The sequence below is a fragment of the Electrona antarctica genome (assembly GCF_951216825.1).
Source record: "Electrona antarctica genome assembly, chromosome: 2".
Taxonomy (NCBI): Eukaryota; Metazoa; Chordata; class Actinopteri; order Myctophiformes; family Myctophidae; genus Electrona; species Electrona antarctica.
This window is the reverse complement of record NC_136807.1, coordinates 32,830,325-32,848,975: the sequence shown is the minus strand read 5'-3', so window position 1 is coordinate 32,848,975 and position 18,651 is coordinate 32,830,325. Positions and strand designations below refer to the sequence as shown.

Below are 18,651 nucleotides of genomic sequence, written 5' to 3'. Positions count from 1 at the left end.
TTTTTGTTTATCAGACAGAGACGGTCTTTATCAAGTAATGTTTAATGTATCCTGCTCTGTAAAAATAAATCTCCATACTGATTGGTTATATACCTGCTGTTGTTAAACAACTGTTTTAAGCACTCTTGCCTTAGCTTCATTAATACTTAACGTATGCTTATAGTAGTATAACTGTGTTGCACAAAAATGACTAAAAACATCTGTTTTATTTTTAAGCGACACAGTCGTATGACTACAATAAGTATACATTTGGTGTTTCTCTGTATGAACTCCCAGTAATGAGTCACAAATGGTCACTGTATTCGCTGTATTCCACACACACACACACGCACACATGAACGCACCATGCACGCACACACGCACGAACACACACACACACACACACACACACACACACACACACACACACACACACACACACACACACACACACACACACACACACACACTCACACTCACACCAAGAATGTTGATACAGTTTAATAAAAGATTCCCTTCATTAAAGATTGATGACAGCGGTCAAAGAGTCATGAATTTGTATTTGTTATTATGACAGGAGACTTCACAGTAGGCTACTGTAACTAGATGATAACCCATTTATTAAATATGAATGTTATTATGACAGGAGACTTCACAGTAGGCTACTGTAACTAGATGATAACCCATTTATTAAATATGAATGTTATGCATATTTTCTTACAGCAGATTACTTTATTCTCTTAACCACTTGAATCTTAATTAGCATCCCTATTCTGGGGGGGGGGGGGGGGGGGGGGGTCAGGGTGCTAATGTATAATTTGTTTTTCTCTTCAAAATAAAATTGAGAAAACAAGAAAACATCATGTTTTATTTTTAAACCTAAAATGACAACCGGGCTGAGTTCTGTACTTGATTTTGATCCACCTTTTCGGTCCAGGTACTAACGTATAATTTGTTTTTCTCTTCAAAATAAAATTGAGAAAACAAGAAAATGTTTTATATTTTATTTTTAAACCTAAAATGAAACAACAGAACACAGGCCTGTTTTTTGTTATTCTGAACATTGGTTATTCTGAACATTGGAAATCAGCGCAAACAAGCGCTGATTTCCAATGTTTACAGACATTCAGAATAACGAAAAACAGGCCTGTGTTCTGTTGTTTCATTTTAGGTTTAAAAATAAAATATAAAACATTTTCTTGTTTTCTCAATTTTATTTTGAAGAGAAAAACAAATTATACGTTAGTACCTGGACCGAAAAGGTGGATCAAAATCAAGTACAGAACTCAGCCCGGTCAACTAAGTTTTAGAGCGTTTAAGTGGTTAATTGTTACACCATGTCCACATACTGTGGAACCAAAACTCTGTTTTTGATGTCAGATACATGTAGTCAACACATGAGTCAAATGCAATACAAGACCTCCCCTACTGTCCTACAAATTAGTAAATTATATTATATAACCATTAACTACACTTGATCATTTAGGCTGTCACAGTGTCACTACATAGTGAGAGGCCTAATGTTGTTTTCATGTGATCATAAAAAGGAATGTTTGGCTTGGACTCTGTGTTGAGTTTTAATACTGCTTCTCAACAGGGAAGCAAAGTGCACATATCCTGCACCTACGCACAGTGTTGGAAGAAGTACTCACATAAATTACCCTGGAAAATACTGGATTTGTGTGAGAGAAATAATAATAATGAGTTCAGTGAATCGTTACATGCCTACAAGTACGTTTACTATGTGTAAGTAAGTGGAACCAAATCAGTAAAATGCAGAGGAGTAAAAAAGTACAAGTAGGCTATTTGACTCTGAGATGTTGGGGGATATCGGAAGTATAAATAATAAAATAATGGAAATACTGTACCTCAAAATTGTACTTAAGTAGACTTACACCTGAAACATGCTGAAGGACGAGTGTTATGTGGCAGTGATATAGCCTACTTTACTTTCTACCACAGCCTGCCAGGCCATCTACACCCCATTGTGTCCTGTGCTTAGTATAGTGATTCTCAAAGTTGGGTCTGGGGGCCCTTGAGAAGTTTGATTGATTAAAAACTGTTTCTAAAATAAGCACAGAAAAGTACAGTTCAATAGATTTACAAGGTCTGCTAAAGACAATTTAAAAAAAGATGAAAAAGAAAGCTCTAGCCTAGTGCTTTCTTTCTTCTTTTTATTGGGGTCCCAAGCAAAATGAGGAACACTCTCCCGCTAAATTATTTACAGTTATAGGAACCAAATGGAACCTTACAGGTCTGCAGAGGCGTAATTTGCCCGCTATAGGGGGCCCCCGACCTAAATGGTCCAAATTACCCGACAAATAACATGGGTGGTGTGAAGGGAGTGCACTGTGAGTTAGCTCTGGGCCATGAAGCGTTCTGTGGGTGTTCGCCGGCGGTCATATGACTGTCTTGTATCAAGGCTAGAGCTAGCCTGGGAGCGATAATTTATGTTGATCATATTTTTGGGAAATGGCGAAATGCTCATTGTTGTTTGTGTTACTTTATTTCTTTGCACAGATGTACAGTTGATTGGAGCTGGAAGTCTGTAACCTATATCTTGTGATATCTTGTGATATCTTGTTTAAATATGGCTTGACCATTCATTTTAATCTCCATTCTCTCACGTGTGTGTGACCCATTGACCCTCCAATGCGACTCCAATTAGCTGACTGCTCAAAACAGCTGCAGGGCAGGGGTCAATAGGTCATACGACACACACACACACACACACACACACACACACACACACACACACACACACACACACACACACACACACACACACACACACACACACACACACACACACACACACACACACACACACAGAGTCAGTCACAGTGTTGGGGCGCTTGGCACCGCTCAAACGTTGGAGAACTACTGCAGTATTGTAGGCCTACAACCACTGGCTGTCACGGCCCAAGACTACCGCTAGAGGGCAGCACTGTACCACCAATTAGCCTGTGAAAAAGGAGCAATATTCCAAGTAGTGAATCTCGCAAGGATGTGGACTGTCCCTTCCTGTTTTAGTGCCGAGAGAGCCACCGTACCTACCGACACACACAGTGCAGGGGCAGGACTACAGACACTCATAACACCATTATTATTATGTCTGGATTTTCGCTTTGTTTATCAGAGACGCGGTTATTTATTTCCCGGTGCGAGGCGGAGCGTTGTGTTTATGCTCGGCGTCGTTGAGGCTACTATGTTTACGGATAGTGGGTAGTAGTGTTGTTCCAACAGCAGTCAGTCAGTCAGTCAGGCCTGTTTTATTGCTTTCCTGTGTGTCAAATGATTGTCCTGCCCTTATAACACATACTCTCATGGCGGAGACTAAAATCATATATCACATTGACGAGGAGGAGACTCCGTATCTGGTCAAATTGTCCGTTTCTCCCGAGAAAGTCACGCTAGCGGATTTTAAAAATGTCCTCAACAATCGTCCGGTCAACAGCTACAAATTCTTCTTCAAATCGATGGACCAGGATTTTGGGTAAGTTCCCATTTATGAATCGGCCGAATAATGATTATTCTCTCTCTCTCTCTCTCTCTCTCTCTCTATTTCTCTCTCTCTCTCTGCGCGCGCGCGCGTGTGTGTGCGTGCGTGTGCGTGCGTGCGTGCGTTCGTGCGGGTCATGTTGTGTTTTATTGCTGTGCGTAGCTCAATGGTTCTTCTGAAGAGCAGCCTTGCATGCATGCATGCATGCATAGACCATAAATAGAAGCATCAAAAGATATATGGTTGCAACATTGTAACATGTGTGCATGCATAGGCTACTACTAGCTACTACACACACATTGCCATCATGCCTCCGTGCATGTGCCATGCATGCATGCACAAGTTCTTCAATCATCATTATTATTATTATACCTGTACAAGCCCTTCCTGTGTGCACTGGACCAGGCAGAAGATTGTTTGAAGTATCAAAGCCTATGATACCGTCTGGGAAGTGTTGTCTTTCCCTTCTGTTAATGACCCGTGCCTCTAATTATTGTATACTTTCAAAAATCGTGAAAGAGCGAGAATATATTAATAATATGGGAAATAAATGTGAACTTGTAGCTTTGTATTTCCTTTGTTTTTTCTCTTTATTTTTTGTTGAAAAAAAAAAGAATTGACATAATCACAATTCAATATTGTCATCAGAATATCATTATTGAGGACGGTATTTATTGGTCAAAAATATCATTTACAGTATATTCCATTCTGTCCATATTGCACACTGCGCACTGTTATGTCCAGTTGCCTCAATGACTCAAATGGACTTTAATTTATTGCCGACACTATAGACCCCAATGCCATGGCTGGGCTTTCTAGATGTCACAACATTTCTGTGACAAAGCAGCAACCACATGCTGTGGGATGCAAGCAGCTGAAGTTCATTGACATGGTGTGTGTTCTATAGCAGCATAAACAAACACGCTGAAACATAAACAGACAGGTATATGGGGCTCGATCAAGAAAGTAATAGTTAAATCCCTATAATCTCTCTTAAGTACACACACACACACACACACACACACACACACACACACACACACACACACACACACACACACACACACACACACACACACACACACACACACACAGGGAGAGGTGAAAAGGAGAAAGTGTTATCTAGCTCCCTCAGGACAAATTAGTCTGACATTCCATGATGTGTCAATCCTATTTGTCTAGGTTGCACCAGTGAATGGCCGGTGCATTGACTCTTTTACTGTGCTGTAATAATGGCTTTAGAACTTTAGAGTTACTGATTGCATTTTTCTTGAGATTTCACTTTGGCCTAACTGTCCAACCACTGATAATGGTAATACTGTGGTGCATAGTGACGTTTTATAAGAATGTTCCATGCCATTTGCATTCGTATATACATTGTAACATACTTAGCCCATTTTGTAGGGTCATATGCTTTAGAAAATTATTTGTTTTAACTGCTTTCAAATTTGAAAAGCAGCTATTCTGATTATTTGTCGTACAAAGGAGTGTATAGGCAGGGTTGAAGTGGTTAGGAGGATTTGCTCGAATAGAGTAGCTCTTCTGTTAGCTCCGTCAGAACAAGCAGCAGTTAGAATTGAGTAGCTCTTCTGTTAGGTCCGTCAGAACAAGCAGCAGTTAGAATTTAGTAGCTCTTCTGTTAGGTCCGTCAGAACAAGCAGCAGTTAGAATTGAGTAGCTCTTCTGTTAGGTCCGTCAGAACAAGCAGCAGTTAGAATTGAGTAGCTCTTCTGTTAGCTCCGTCAGAACAAGCAGCAGTTAGAATTGAGTAGCTCTTCTGTTAGCTCCGTCAGAACAAACAGCAGTTAGAATTGAGTAGCTCTTCTGTTAGCTCCGTCAGAACAAACAGCAGTTAGAATTGAGTAGCTCTTCTGTTAGCTCCATCAGAACAAGCAGCATTTTTTTCATTTTTTACTTTTTGTGACAGATGTACTAGTCTATAACCATTTTGTGCACAGTATCCAAATCTATGTATTCATCACAAATCTACTAATCGTGAAATGATGTATATGCGGTCTACGCTTTACTTGTGTCTCATCATGTCTTTGATTTGTTGCGTTTGCTGTGAGGGACGCCGCCCCACATCCCCGGCATGTATTAGGCTACAAATGTCCACTCTTCATTCTTGTTTTCTTTTAGAGGTTCCTTCCAACAGGTTTGTGTGGAGCTTAATAGAAGCTGTGACAAACCGTCTCTTTCCTCCAGCACTTGGTCACAGAGATTCACTTGTATCAAGGCCACTGCAGAGGAGGACGTTTGTGTCAACGACTGCTCTCATTCCAATGTGATGTCTCATACACGTGCGCACACACACACACACACACACACACACACACACACACACACACACACACACACACACACACACACACACACACACACACACACACATCTACACTGTATCTAGCACAATCATTCTCAACATGAGTGGAGGAAGTGTGGACGGAGGCAGTAGTAGCGGCAGCGCTAGACTATAGTCGCATACATTTCCCTGGCAGGCAGCACAGTGACCTTGTGCGGGAAGCTCGTTCTTCCTGGTGGGTAAAGTAGGCTATAGGCTCGGCTGTGCTGCTGTGCTTTTGTCCCCGCACTGCCCGGCTTCCTGCCCCTCAGCGAGCTGCGAGCCAGCCGTGTGTGTGTGTGTGTGTGTGTGTGTGTGTGTGTGTGTGTGTGTGTGTGTGTGTGTGTGTGTGTGTGTGTGTGTGTGTGTGTGTGTGTGTGTGTGTGTGTGTGTGTGTGTGTGTGTGTGTGTGTGTGTGTGTGTGTGTGTGTGTGTGTGTGTGTGTGTGTGTGTGTGTGTGTGTGTGTGTGTGTGTGTGTGCCCGCGTGCGCCCGCGTGCGCCCGCACGCGCGTCAGGTGATCGACAAGCAGATTGTGGAGACAAACAAAGCATGTTTGCTCTTACGACGACGTCCACATGGAGCTGTGGCATTGAACGCACTACAGTAGGCAACAGGAGTTTGACATGCTACCTACTTACCTACCTAGTACCTACAGTTCACATTTTATTCAGGATTATTTCAAATTTCTGATGATTAATGAACAATTATAATGAAAATAGCAGATCTACAAGCTCACAATGCTTTGCATCATGACACGTTACAAGCTTATAGATCGTTTATTTCGGCTTAGGTGTTTAATCAGACTAATCGTTATAATCGGGCCGATTCATTCATTTCATTGATATGAGAAAAGGAAATCTAAATAAAAACCTGCTTCTCAATTATTCAATTAACCTAAATTCAGTCAATTGCAAATGCCCAACCCTATAGCTTGGATCGACACAAAGAGTGCTGCTGAAACAATATGATTTCACCTGTGGTTTCAGTTGTACTGTCTATCATGGAGTCATCTCTGTAAGAGTCCATGTTATTCAGTCCAGCTAGTAGGGCTGTCCTCGTCTAAAAAAAAAAGTCCCAGGCGAATAATAGTCATAGGAATTTGGCAATTAGATGATTGAATCAACAAATCTGTAAAATTGTGTTTGCTGCATGCAGTCATGCTGAGACCAGCCCTTTTTGGTTGGCTGAGAAGTGAACATTCTAACGTTGATTTCACAATGGCTACTAGCTACTGAAAGTTATAGACTGGCAATATTAAAGGTTTAGCCTATTGTAGAGTTTACAATAGACCAAAATGATTAATCGTTAATTTGACTATGAGAGGACAGCCCTATATTCAGTAAAGCTAGAGTATTTAGGTTTTCGGGAGTGCCGTACAGGCACAGTATGGAAGCGAACCCAGAGGATAGCAGTGCTTTGTGGTAGCCAGCCATGCTGCCCATACTGCATAGGCGTAGACAGTATGGCTGCCGGAGAACTAGCTGGGGAGAAATATAAGAGACTCCCCAACACAGAGGGAAAACATCAAATCCCTTGCAGTTATAGACGGCGTTTGAAATGTAAATGAGCAGCAGCCAGTGCACGGTCCTCTGTAGTAGAGCCCCCCTGCTGTGTGCAGAAGGAACCAGCCATTTTCTTACGGGATTGCCGAACCAGGTTGTGTGATGGCCGTGTCAGCGCGTGCAATTAGGACCACACTATTTTGTTTGTTTTGGTAAAAGGTGCTGTTTTCGTCTTGGTGGAATCACGTCTCGTCTGTAATGCTCATAAATGCTTTACTGTCGTCAGTGTCGTGCAATTGTTTTCCTCTAAATTGCACGGGTTGTGTTGCATCTGCATTCACACTGCGGAGCAAAATGAACAAAAATGAACGTAGGCGATGCACCTCGTTTCAATGACGAGGTTTATAGTTTGTTTGTGTATCGACATTTAAACGGCTGCGTTTTGGGTTCACCAGCCTGTCATAATATTCATCCATATTCATAAGACAGGATGCTAATTCACATGGTGTGTCTTTCTCATAAGCAGCACACACTTGCACATTACAGAGACTTCAAGGTGATGATGTGGTGTTTTGTCGTTGGGGTTTGAGAGAGCCCTCAGTATAATTCTAGTCACACAGGCACACTGGAGCTGCAGCCAAGAGGTTGGTCTGAAAGAAACAGTCTTGTTGTTCCTCAGAAAACAGGGGGACTGGAAGAGGGGGGAAGATTTCACTTCTGCTGAGAAAGTGATGCTTAAAGTTAAAAGGGACACAAATCTGCAGCTCTTTGCACAAAACTGTACTGTCGCCACGAACCACCGTTCTTGATGAATGTTTGTGACACATTGGAAGGTTATTCTACCTGTGTACCACAGCACAAACAATGAGGAACCATATGTATGTCCACAAAATAGTGAAAAGATGCTGTTTAGGGACCTACTATGTTCATATGCAATTACAGTACTGCTGAGAGAGATCGGGTTTGATAGATTTACTGAATTGCTAATTATTTCCACATTGAATATGTCAATTCTAAAACCATAATCCTTTAAGAATGTAACAGTTTAAGCAGTGGGACAGAGGCCACGACCCCTGAATTACAATCTCATTTGAACTACAAATATTCAGGGGTGGAAAGTAACTAAGTACATGTACTCAAGTACTGTACTTAAGTCAACTTTTGAGGTATTTGTACTTTACTTGAGTATTTCCAGTACTTTTACTTCTACTCCACTACACACTTACGCCTTTTTTCTTTTTATTGATAGAGGGATAGATGAAAGTAGGCTGACAGGAATTTCAAATATCTCTCCCCCGCCACTGGCGTAGATCTACACCAAACGGTCTTTTATAGCGCTTATGATCGATGGAGTCGTATACTACTTACATTATAGCACTGGGTTGCTAGGTGATGATGTCAATAGCAATGGAGCGCGCCATCTTGAACGCTGCACCGCACCCTGTATCTGTTGTATCTGTTGCAGTATTGATACTTTCACTTAAAGGAGAATTCCATACTAGAAGGCTTTCTTACCTTATTTGTAGTTGTTACGTCCCCACCAAAGAGGTCCAGGTGTTATTTTGTGCAAAAGCGCATTATTGGCTATTTACCCTACCATAAGCCCTCAATGAATTGCATTGAATTGAATGAGGCTATGGGGTAATAGCTAATTCGCTTATTTCCATCGCTCAAAAAATATTTTTTTTTGTATATATCCTCTCTTCATAAACACCTGGACCTCTTTGGTGGGGACGTAACAACTACAAATAAAGGTAAGAAAGCCTTATAGTATGGAATTCTCCTTTAAGTAGAAACTTTGAGTACTTTTTTCACCACTGCAAATATTATGCTTCCCTGGTTACAGCCGGACACGGTGGCATCGGCAAAGCCCACCAAAGTCCTTGGCCTACTGGACACAGTCAGTGCTGGCTGACCCTCCCTGTCCCGTGGGGGGGTCTGGTCTGGAGGTTGTAAATGGTTGTAAATGGCTAATCCTCCTTTGTAACTCAGGAGGACATAAACAAATATCAAATCTCTCTGTGCTACACACACGTGCATCATGCATGTACGTCGTAACATTCGTACGCAAGCATAGGCATCCACCACCAGTGACTCATCCACTGAAATCTGTCAGTGAAGTGAAAGCTGTGTCAACACTTAGTTCTGAGATCGTGCATATTCCTCTCTAAGTAAAGGCTCTGTGTGTGTGTGTGTGTGTGTGTGTGTGTGTGTGTGTGTGTGTGTGTGTGTGTGTGTGTGTGTGTGTGTGTGTGTGTGTGTGTGCGTGTGCGTGTGCGCACGCTTATGTCCGTCAGGAGTTCAGGGTGGAACTAGGCCTAATGCTGCTCGTGATATCAAATGGAATCTGAAAAGAATGCAGGCTGTGCGTGTTTCAGAGTTTGCGCTGCGGAGCGACGTCATCTGTTTTCTTTGGATTCCAGTGTGGTTTCTGTTTGATTCAGGGCCCTTTTCTTTAACCCTACAGAGAGAGAGACATATTAACTGTAAGTCCCTTGTTTTGGGTGCGCGATGTCACTTCTAATATCTTCTGAAGATGCAAAGATTCTGATCAAGCCCCGTCGAACGTCAATACTGCAGCTCACGCATGCCGCGCTGTACACGGTAAATTCCTCAGTGTTCATTTATCCGTTTGCACATAACTCTGAGAGTATACAAATGATACAGGTCCATTTGGTTACATTTGTATACTCTCGGAGTTAGATTAACAATGAGGACTTTCCTCAGGAACGGTCCGTCCCTACATTTATATGAACTGACAACACCCACATCCTCACAAGTCACCTTAACAGCTGGTCATATGACGGCAGAGAGAGAGAGACAGAGAGGATGCAAACACTTCCTACCTAACGAGCAGCCGGCAGAATCAACAGCTTACTCCCCCACTCCCCCCTCCTCAACCGCTCCCTTTTCCTCTCCGAGGTGGAACGGACCGCAGCCGTCTGGTCCCTGTGGTCGAGTTCCAGCCTTGTACCGAGGAGGGCTATGTTATCTCTGTCCACCACTCCCAGCAATACAGCCCTCATACTGACACACACACACACACACACACACACACACACACACACACACACACACACACACACACACACACACACACACACACACACACACACACACTCTTGATGGTCCTCACAATGGCTATTTCTCAAATTGTACCATATACTTTTGGGAACATTAAGGTCCTCACAAGTATTGCGATATAAAAAGTACACACACACATGCGCGCGCGCGCGCAGCGCGCGCGTGCGCAGCACACACGCGCCGAGCTAGCTTGGCTAGTCGCTTCGGTATTAGCTGGGAAGTTCTGGCAAACAGGGAGGAGGAAAAAGCTATAAATCTCTGCCGCCGCCTGTCAGACGGAGACAGACACTCCTGCACGAGAAGATCTGAAGCTTCCTTTTTCCTCTCAAGTTGCCTGTCTCTCCTTTTTCATTTTCAGAGTTCAAAGACAAACTAGCTAATGGAAGATCTCTCAGAATAAAAAATAAAATAAAAAATAATAAAATGGATTGTTTGGGGGCAGTTTCTTTGCAAAGAGTAGTAACATGCAGAAATACTATACAGATGGTTATGCTGTAATAGTAAACAAGGGTGTTTTCGTTAGAGAGAGACTGTGCGTATGCGTGTGTGTGTGTGTGTGTGTGTGTGTGTGTGTGTGTGTGTGTGTGTGTGTGTGTGTGTGTGTGTGTGTGTGTGTGTGTGTGTGTGTGTGTGTGTGTGTGTGTGTGTGTGTGTGTGTGTGTGTTAGGGCTGGGCAATTACACAAAAAGACCTATCGAAACAATATTTAGAACCAATAACCGACTTATAACCAAATAATCGAGAAACTAGGTTTTCTTCTTTAATTCCTTTCTTGCATAGCAACAAATCAACAGAAAATCATTGTAATAGATTGTTTCTTTTATAATTGACTAAGATTAGTCTGCATGTTGTACAACTGTGGCCTACATACAATAGTGACAATAGCTGATGTACAATCTCACAACGTGATGCAATGTGTTGTGAGCTTGTAGATCTGCTATTCTCACGTGTGTGTGTGTGTGTGTGTGTGTGTGTGTGTGTGTGTGTGTGTGTGTGTGTGTGTGTGTGTGTGTGTGTGTGTGTGTGTGTGTGTGTGTGTGTGTGTGTGTGTGTGTGTGTGTGTGTGTGTGTGTGTGTGTGTGTGTGTGTGTGTGTGTGTGTGTGTGTGTGTGTGTGTCCTATGACACGAGCCCAGCAGGTGTAGAGAGGACTGGTTCTGGCTGAACTGTGTCCCAGCAGGTCAAAGGTTAACTGGGAGGTATTTTTGTAGGGAATTTACAGCCTGAGACCAACACACACACACACACACACACATGATCTCTCTATTAATACACACTTCTGAGCACCGAAACCCTATCTTCTCAACCCCTGTACCTTTTCATGTCACCACCATGTACGCTGAGACACACACACACACACACACACACACACACACACACACACACACACACACACACACACACACACACACACACACACACACACACACACACACACAGAGACAATCCAATCCAATGATGATAGCAATTATTTCAAGACTAAATATTTTCATTATTACATCTGATACGAGTATGGTATCGAGAGGTTTTATTTGTCCGTCGCTACTTACAGGTATAAGAGGCAAATGCAATTCTGTTTGGTTTTAAATAATAATAGTAATTCAATAAGAAGCCTTTAGCACTATCCACATCAGCATAATAATATTAAGGTCACAGAGCCAAACAAGTTTACATTTGTGCAATGAGGCATATAAATGTGTGCAATAAGGCATAGCCATTTAGCTGCAGATTATTATTGCATCACGACTCTTGAGCTTGTAGATCAGCTATTGTCACTATTTTGACATGACATTGTTGTGCGACAAAGTATATAAGTTATAACAACACTTAAGTGGTTAATCAAGTTGTTGATATATAACAAATTGAAAAACTAATTGAATGGAAATTGAATCTATAATAAACAGAAAGGAAATAATTAAATAGTTGCAGCACTAAAGTTATATCCACCTTTATGTATCATGTATCATCTATCTTATTTTATTATGGATTACCTGATTCATTCACAAAAACAAAACAAACAGCAGGTCAAAATGGATAAAGTGGATGCTGATGCTGTATTTACAAATGTAGCTGGGGACCCTCCCCCCCAGGTGGTCCTCAGACCCCACTTTGAGGACCACTGACATAGACTATTCATTTGTTATTTATGCTCAGCTGTCCTTGTGGCGTTGGGACATGCTATCATGTAATGGTGCTTTGCGTAACTGAAGGGTCAGCCTTCATGTGCCATAAATCACTGGTAAACAATGACAACCTGGCTCTCATGTCACCAAGAGTTTAACACCAAGTGCACAATGTGACCTTTTTAAAATATCCAACATAGACTTGGATGTTGGAAACGGTACCTGTGTGAGCCAAGCCGTTTATATATTTTATTTTAATTAATTGAAATTGTATACGGCGCCATTGTGCGATGTTTTGTTATGTAAATTTGTCTCTAATCTCTTATTGCTTTGACTGTCACCTTGTTAGTGTGAGAGGACCACAATGAAAATAAGTCCTGGATTTTATTGTGTTTTTATCCTTGAATGTTTAACGATTTGCGGATTGTTTGCAATGTAAACTGACTAACTTGCAAAGAGTAAATGCCTCATCCTGTCAATCTTGCAGAGCAGGTTGCATGGTGGTACTGTAATGTATAGTGCATGCGTGTACTGTACTGTATATTGCATGGTGCATGCTTGTACTGTACTGTATATTGCATGGTGCATGCTTGTACTGTACTGTATATTGCATGGTGCATGCTTGTACTGTACTGTATATTGCATGGTGCATGCTTGTACTGTACTGTATATTGCATGGTGCATGCTTGTACTGTACTGTATATTGCATGGTGCATGCTTGCATCCTTCTGCTTTGATAGCCTTACCCAGACTAGACCATAGACTTGGTAAAACAGACCTGAGTTGGCTGTGTATTTTAATTTGGACTGCTTTTTTCCCCCTCTAAACCATACCATTTTGCTTAAAAAAAAACAGCTCTACAAGCTCACAACACATTGCGACACATTGCGAGCTTGTAGATCGCCGGAATATGGATTTCAAGTAGTTAAGAAAATAGCAGATCTTAAGGCTTGAAGATCTGCTATTTTAGGTGTGACACCACTGTCACGCCAGTACAAAATTTGAGGCATTAACACAGACTGCGTCTCTCTGTCCTGTTTAGGGTCGTCAAGGAGGAGATTTCCGACGACAACGCCAAGCTGCCCTGCTTCAACGGCAGAGTGGTGTCCTGGGTAAGTGAGATGGATCATAGCGCTCCACTGTCCCCCCACTCGCTCCTCCTGGCAGAGTGCCCAGAGGGCTGCGCTGGCTCAGCGCTCGCCAAAGATATGCGCACACAGCCCCCTGTGGATCATGTAAATGTACCCGTCGAGACCGCCGTAGTACCGTATACTGTAGAATGAGCGAAACGCCTCCTCCACACAGATATATTCAAGCACTCTTCAGCATACATCTCACGCACCGTTTCGTATGTGACGAGAGCGCTTTTGCACTCCATTAGGAGTTGAACTTTGTGGCAAAGATATGCAGTCAGCCGCTAAAACTAGGAGGACAGCACACTAGCTCATGTTAATGGTGATTGGCGAACTGTTATCACTTCACTTCTGTAACACGCAGCTTGCAACACACACACGTTGAATGTAGTGTGGTAGCTCTTAAGGCTGTGAACTACACACGTTGAATGTAGTGTGGTAGCTCTTAAGGCTGTGAACTAGTTGAATGTAGTGTGGTAGCTCTTAAGGCTGTGAACTAGTTGAATGTAGTGTGGTAGCTCTTAAGGCTGTGAACTAGGCTTGTGTAAATTATTGAGCTTCATGCCTTTTATACTGCAGCGATATCATAATCAGTCTTTGTTGTCCCAAAGGGATATTCCGTGTCAATGTCTGTTCAACAGAAAAACGCATAACAATTAGGGGTGTTGGAAAAAATGAAAAGCATGAAAGTCTAAGTGAACCCAAATGCAGACTCAAACACAGAAGCAAGTTCAAAGTTCAAAAATCAAAGATTTATTACCAGCCCAGAGCACAACAAAAAGCAAAAATGCAAAAGCAGGCAAAACAGTCGTAACAATGTAAATAGCCAAAGTTGTGGGAGCAGGAAAAACACAGCATGTTACTTGAGGATCTGAAAATGCAGAGCAGAGCTTAAATAGGGCTCCACCTGATTGCTAAAGGGCTGCAGCTTGTGAGGAGGAGCACCCCTGTCTCCTGTCTCCCATTCACAAACAGACAGTTTAGGAAGATTTAGATGGCACTGGCATGTGAGCTAATGTAACAACAACACTGGCATGTGAGCTAATGTAACAACAACATAAAAACTGGGAGTCCCCAGAATACACAAACCAACACATGAGCGAGGCAGTTTGTTTAGTGCAGCAACGGCTGAGTGGACCAATCTGAGTGGACCAATCTGAGTGGACCAATCTACTAAAACCAAGTCTTACTCATATTCTCAACGTCCTGTGACTTTGTCCAGATGGCATGATTGTAAAGTGACGGCCGATGGGATGATCGTGTGTGTGTGTGTGTGTGTGTGTGTGTGTGTGTGTGTGTGTGTGTGTGTGTGTGTGTGTGTGTGTGTGTGTGTGTGTGTGTGTGTGTGTGTGTGTGTGTGTGTGTGTGTGTGTGTGTGTGTGTGTGTGTGTGTGTGTGTGTGTGTGTGTGTGTGTGTGTGTGTATACCAGCTTATAGCTTCATTAAAGATACAAGTAACAAAACAATACAATCCATACAGTTAAATTGGCCATTGTCTCACTCTGTAGATAACATGGTGTGTCTGTTGACTGCTGCCATGTTGGATACACCACAGAATCAATAGGCCAGTCAATCTAAGGTTTGAACCAAAATAAATAGTAATCGTTCAAGGTTTTTTATGATCCTTAGGGTCATCCAAATAACATATTAAAAATTGTCAATTCAATAATTAGTGGATCATGGTAAATTCAGGAGTTGAAAGTTGGGGTACCATTAACAACCTATGTACCGTAAGGCAAAACTTTCACATTTTCATTATGCTTTAAGTAGCATGTGATGTGTCAAACTAGGAGGCTTTCATGATTCTGAACGCATTCCAATCATTAGTTTTGCATGAAAAACACTCCTTGGGCTAAATTAGGCCATAGCCACTTTCTCAAATGTGCCCCTTAATGTGATGACCTCCTCACATTTGTGATGACTGTTATGGCTGTTTTTTGTGCAAAACTAATGCTTGCAATAGATTCAGAATCATGAAAACCCCCTAGTTTGACACGTCACATTCTACTTAAAGCATAATACAAAAATGTTACTGCGTTCAGCGGCCATTATTCAAAACATAGAGTGATTGACCAATCAGAGTCGAGCATTCAACCGAGCTGTGTAATAATAAATGGTACTATCAACATACTCTGCCATACAAATTGGTTCAAATAATATTACAATAAGTCCTGGACTAATAGCTTTAACACACTTACGTGTGTGTGTGTGTGTGTGTGTGTGTGTGTGTGTGTGTGTGTGTGTGTGTGTGTGTGTGTGTGTGTGTGTGTGTGTGTGTGTGTGTGTGTGTGTGTGTGTGTGTGTGTGTGTGTGTGTGTGTGTGTGTGTGTGTGTGTGTGTGTGTGTGTGTGTGTGTAAGTAATAGCCCTATTATATACACAGAGCAGGCAGGCATGGCTGTGTGACTCACTGTGAGCTCACTGTTAACCTGAACATTTGTATTCAAAAAGCATAAAAGGCGAATCAGCAGAGGGCATGCAGGCCAGGGCTTCTTCATCCAGTTCTACGCCCACAGACAACACGCACGCACACACACACACACACACACGCACGCGCACGCGCGCGCGCGCGCGCGCACGCGCGCGCACACACACACACACACACACACACACACACACACACAACATGGGTGCACGATGGTGTGTTGAAACGATGGAATGTTCTCCATTTTAAAGGGTGCACAACGCATCCCATACTACAGCACAGAGTGGCACAGGTTGAGGCAGCGGTATCACCATAGTGACTCACACACAGTCCAGTGGGCAGTTCCCAGTGCTTAGATTAGTCTCTTTCCAAGTAGAATTATAATGATCCATATACTGCCATTATTTTGCCCCTAGGCAATGTCCTTTAACCGCTTGAACCCCAGAGTCCCTGTTCCGGGGAGAGGGGGGAGGGGGACATTTGCCCGAAATAGCCGATCTACAAGCTTGCCAACGCAGCCATTGTGCCGCGTTGTGAGCTTGTAGATCGGCTATTTCAGGCGAAGAGATTCGGTGTAGAAACACTAGCGGCCCTAGTATAGACGGAGCCCTGAGGGAACCCGGACAACTATAAGTATAATATATATAGGATTTAAACGTCCTGCCACACCGGGAGAGAGACGGTAAATGACCTGAAAATCGATCGGCCAATATTTCATATCATGCTATTAATAATTTGGCGATGCCCTCATAGAGTATAATGCAGGTTGGTGCTTTTATTCATGGTGAAAAATCACCCTCGCTTCGGGGGAAAAATATATAATTACGTCACTTCATCACCACATAATGATAGTGTTCTGTGTGAATCGTGTGTGTGTGTTGGCCCGTTTCAGAGGTCGTCGTTTTAAATCCATTTAAGAAAAGATGTATAATATTATATTCAATGTATTATCTAGTTTCTGTGGAATCTCCTGTAATGAATATTAGAAAGTCATGACTCTTTGACCACTATCATCAGTTTTTTATTAGACTGGATCAGCAACATTCATGTGTGTTTAAAAACCCCAGAATAAGGATGCTGGGGGTTAAGGTAAATTCATGCTTTGCGTTAAACGAGCACTGAACAATGTGCCGGTGAAGCCAAAACGACATATATAAGGCCAAAGAGTATAGAGCACCGAAGTCCTGACGTCACTGCCCTCTACTACCAGTAGAGGGCAGTGAGCGCCATGGTTCATGTATGTTTTTATAAGCATTGTACTCTCCATAGGGGGATTTTAGATCGCCTCATATAAGAACTGTGTTTGAAAAATAAACCGATCACCCGGGCCTTTTCACTCATATGGATATGAAGCATCGACTGAAGGTGGAAATGTACAAATATACCCAAAGAGTAACAAAATAAGCGTTAGAAACGAGCCAAACAACCCAGAGACTACATTTCCGGGTAGGCTGCTTCTGCCCGCAGCCCGTCGCACAACAGAAACTGAACGTTAATTACGTTTATTTTTATTTTTATTTTATTGATATATAATGTATCGTGGTTAGTACGAGTCGAGTCACCACCAGCTGAGCTTACGTCAACGAGGAATCTCAGGAACGCAATATGTTGACAGCTGGGCGTGACGTATATGCTCAGCGACATTGCATTCATATGTAGTTTCAAGGCTTTTGCGGTCACATTAATTCCATTTTCTCCAGAAACTGGCTGTATCAAATATGAATGGACATCATTAACGACGCACAGCCACTCCCCTGACAGAAACGCCGAGGTGGTCGGTTTATTTTTCAAACACAGTTCTTATATGAAGCGACCTAAAATCGCCGTTTGGGGATCTCAATGCAAAAAACAAATACATGAACCTGGAGATTGACACCCTCTACTGAAAGTGACGTCAGACTTCGGAGCTCTATATGAAAAACACTTGGAAATGCTTATAATAATATAAATAGTCGGTCCACGCTCTTTAGGTTTTTTGATGTCACACACTCCAGACTCCACAGCTTATCTTTCATTACACCATGAAGCCCCATTTCAAATAATTCTGTCCTATGGACCTTGATATAGATTTTTGTTTAAAATGACATTGGATTCATAATGTTGATATTAAATAGTAGATAATGGTAATCTATATTATATTGTGATAGCCATGCAGGGAACACATGCCATGCATAGTTTTATCTTAATACGTGTATTGAATCATAATTAAATCAAATCAAATCAAATTGAATTACTCCTCATTTGGCTGAGGTAACCCCTGGAACAGTGGGTCTGTCTGTCTGTCTGTCTGTCTGTCTGTCTGTCTGTCTGTCTGTCTGTCTGTCCTGTCTGTCTGTCTGTCTGTCTGTCTGTCTGTCTGTCTGTCTGTGTCTCTCTGTCAACAATATGGTGGGCAGCAGTGTGACTGTGTTTAGCAGTTTTCAAGAATTTAGTTAGAGCACGAGTATGTTACAGTTTGAATATAAAATGTAAATACTATGAAATAATAGTGGACTTGGAGGTGTTCAAAATATAATGGTACTATGAAGGGCCGGTGTACTTCCTTCTGTAAAAGATATGGGA

The 18,651-nt window shown here is 42.2% G+C and overlaps 1 protein-coding gene across 2 annotated transcripts in view; it reads left to right on the top strand.

The window, feature by feature from the left end:
* Nucleotides 1-2,996: 2,996 nt before the first annotated feature.
* LOC306915647 (segment polarity protein dishevelled homolog DVL-1-like) overlaps nucleotides 2,997-18,651 on the top strand; it is a 53,240-nt gene continuing 37,585 nt past the window's right edge. For both annotated transcript variants that reach the window (XM_079493124.1, XM_079493123.1), the window contains exons 1-2: nucleotides 2,997-3,475; nucleotides 13,575-13,644. In XM_079493124.1, coding sequence (XP_079349250.1) covers nucleotides 3,306-3,475; nucleotides 13,575-13,644 — 240 coding nt within the window. In that variant the 5' untranslated portion in view covers nucleotides 2,997-3,305. The remainder of the gene's footprint in view (nucleotides 3,476-13,574; nucleotides 13,645-18,651) is intronic.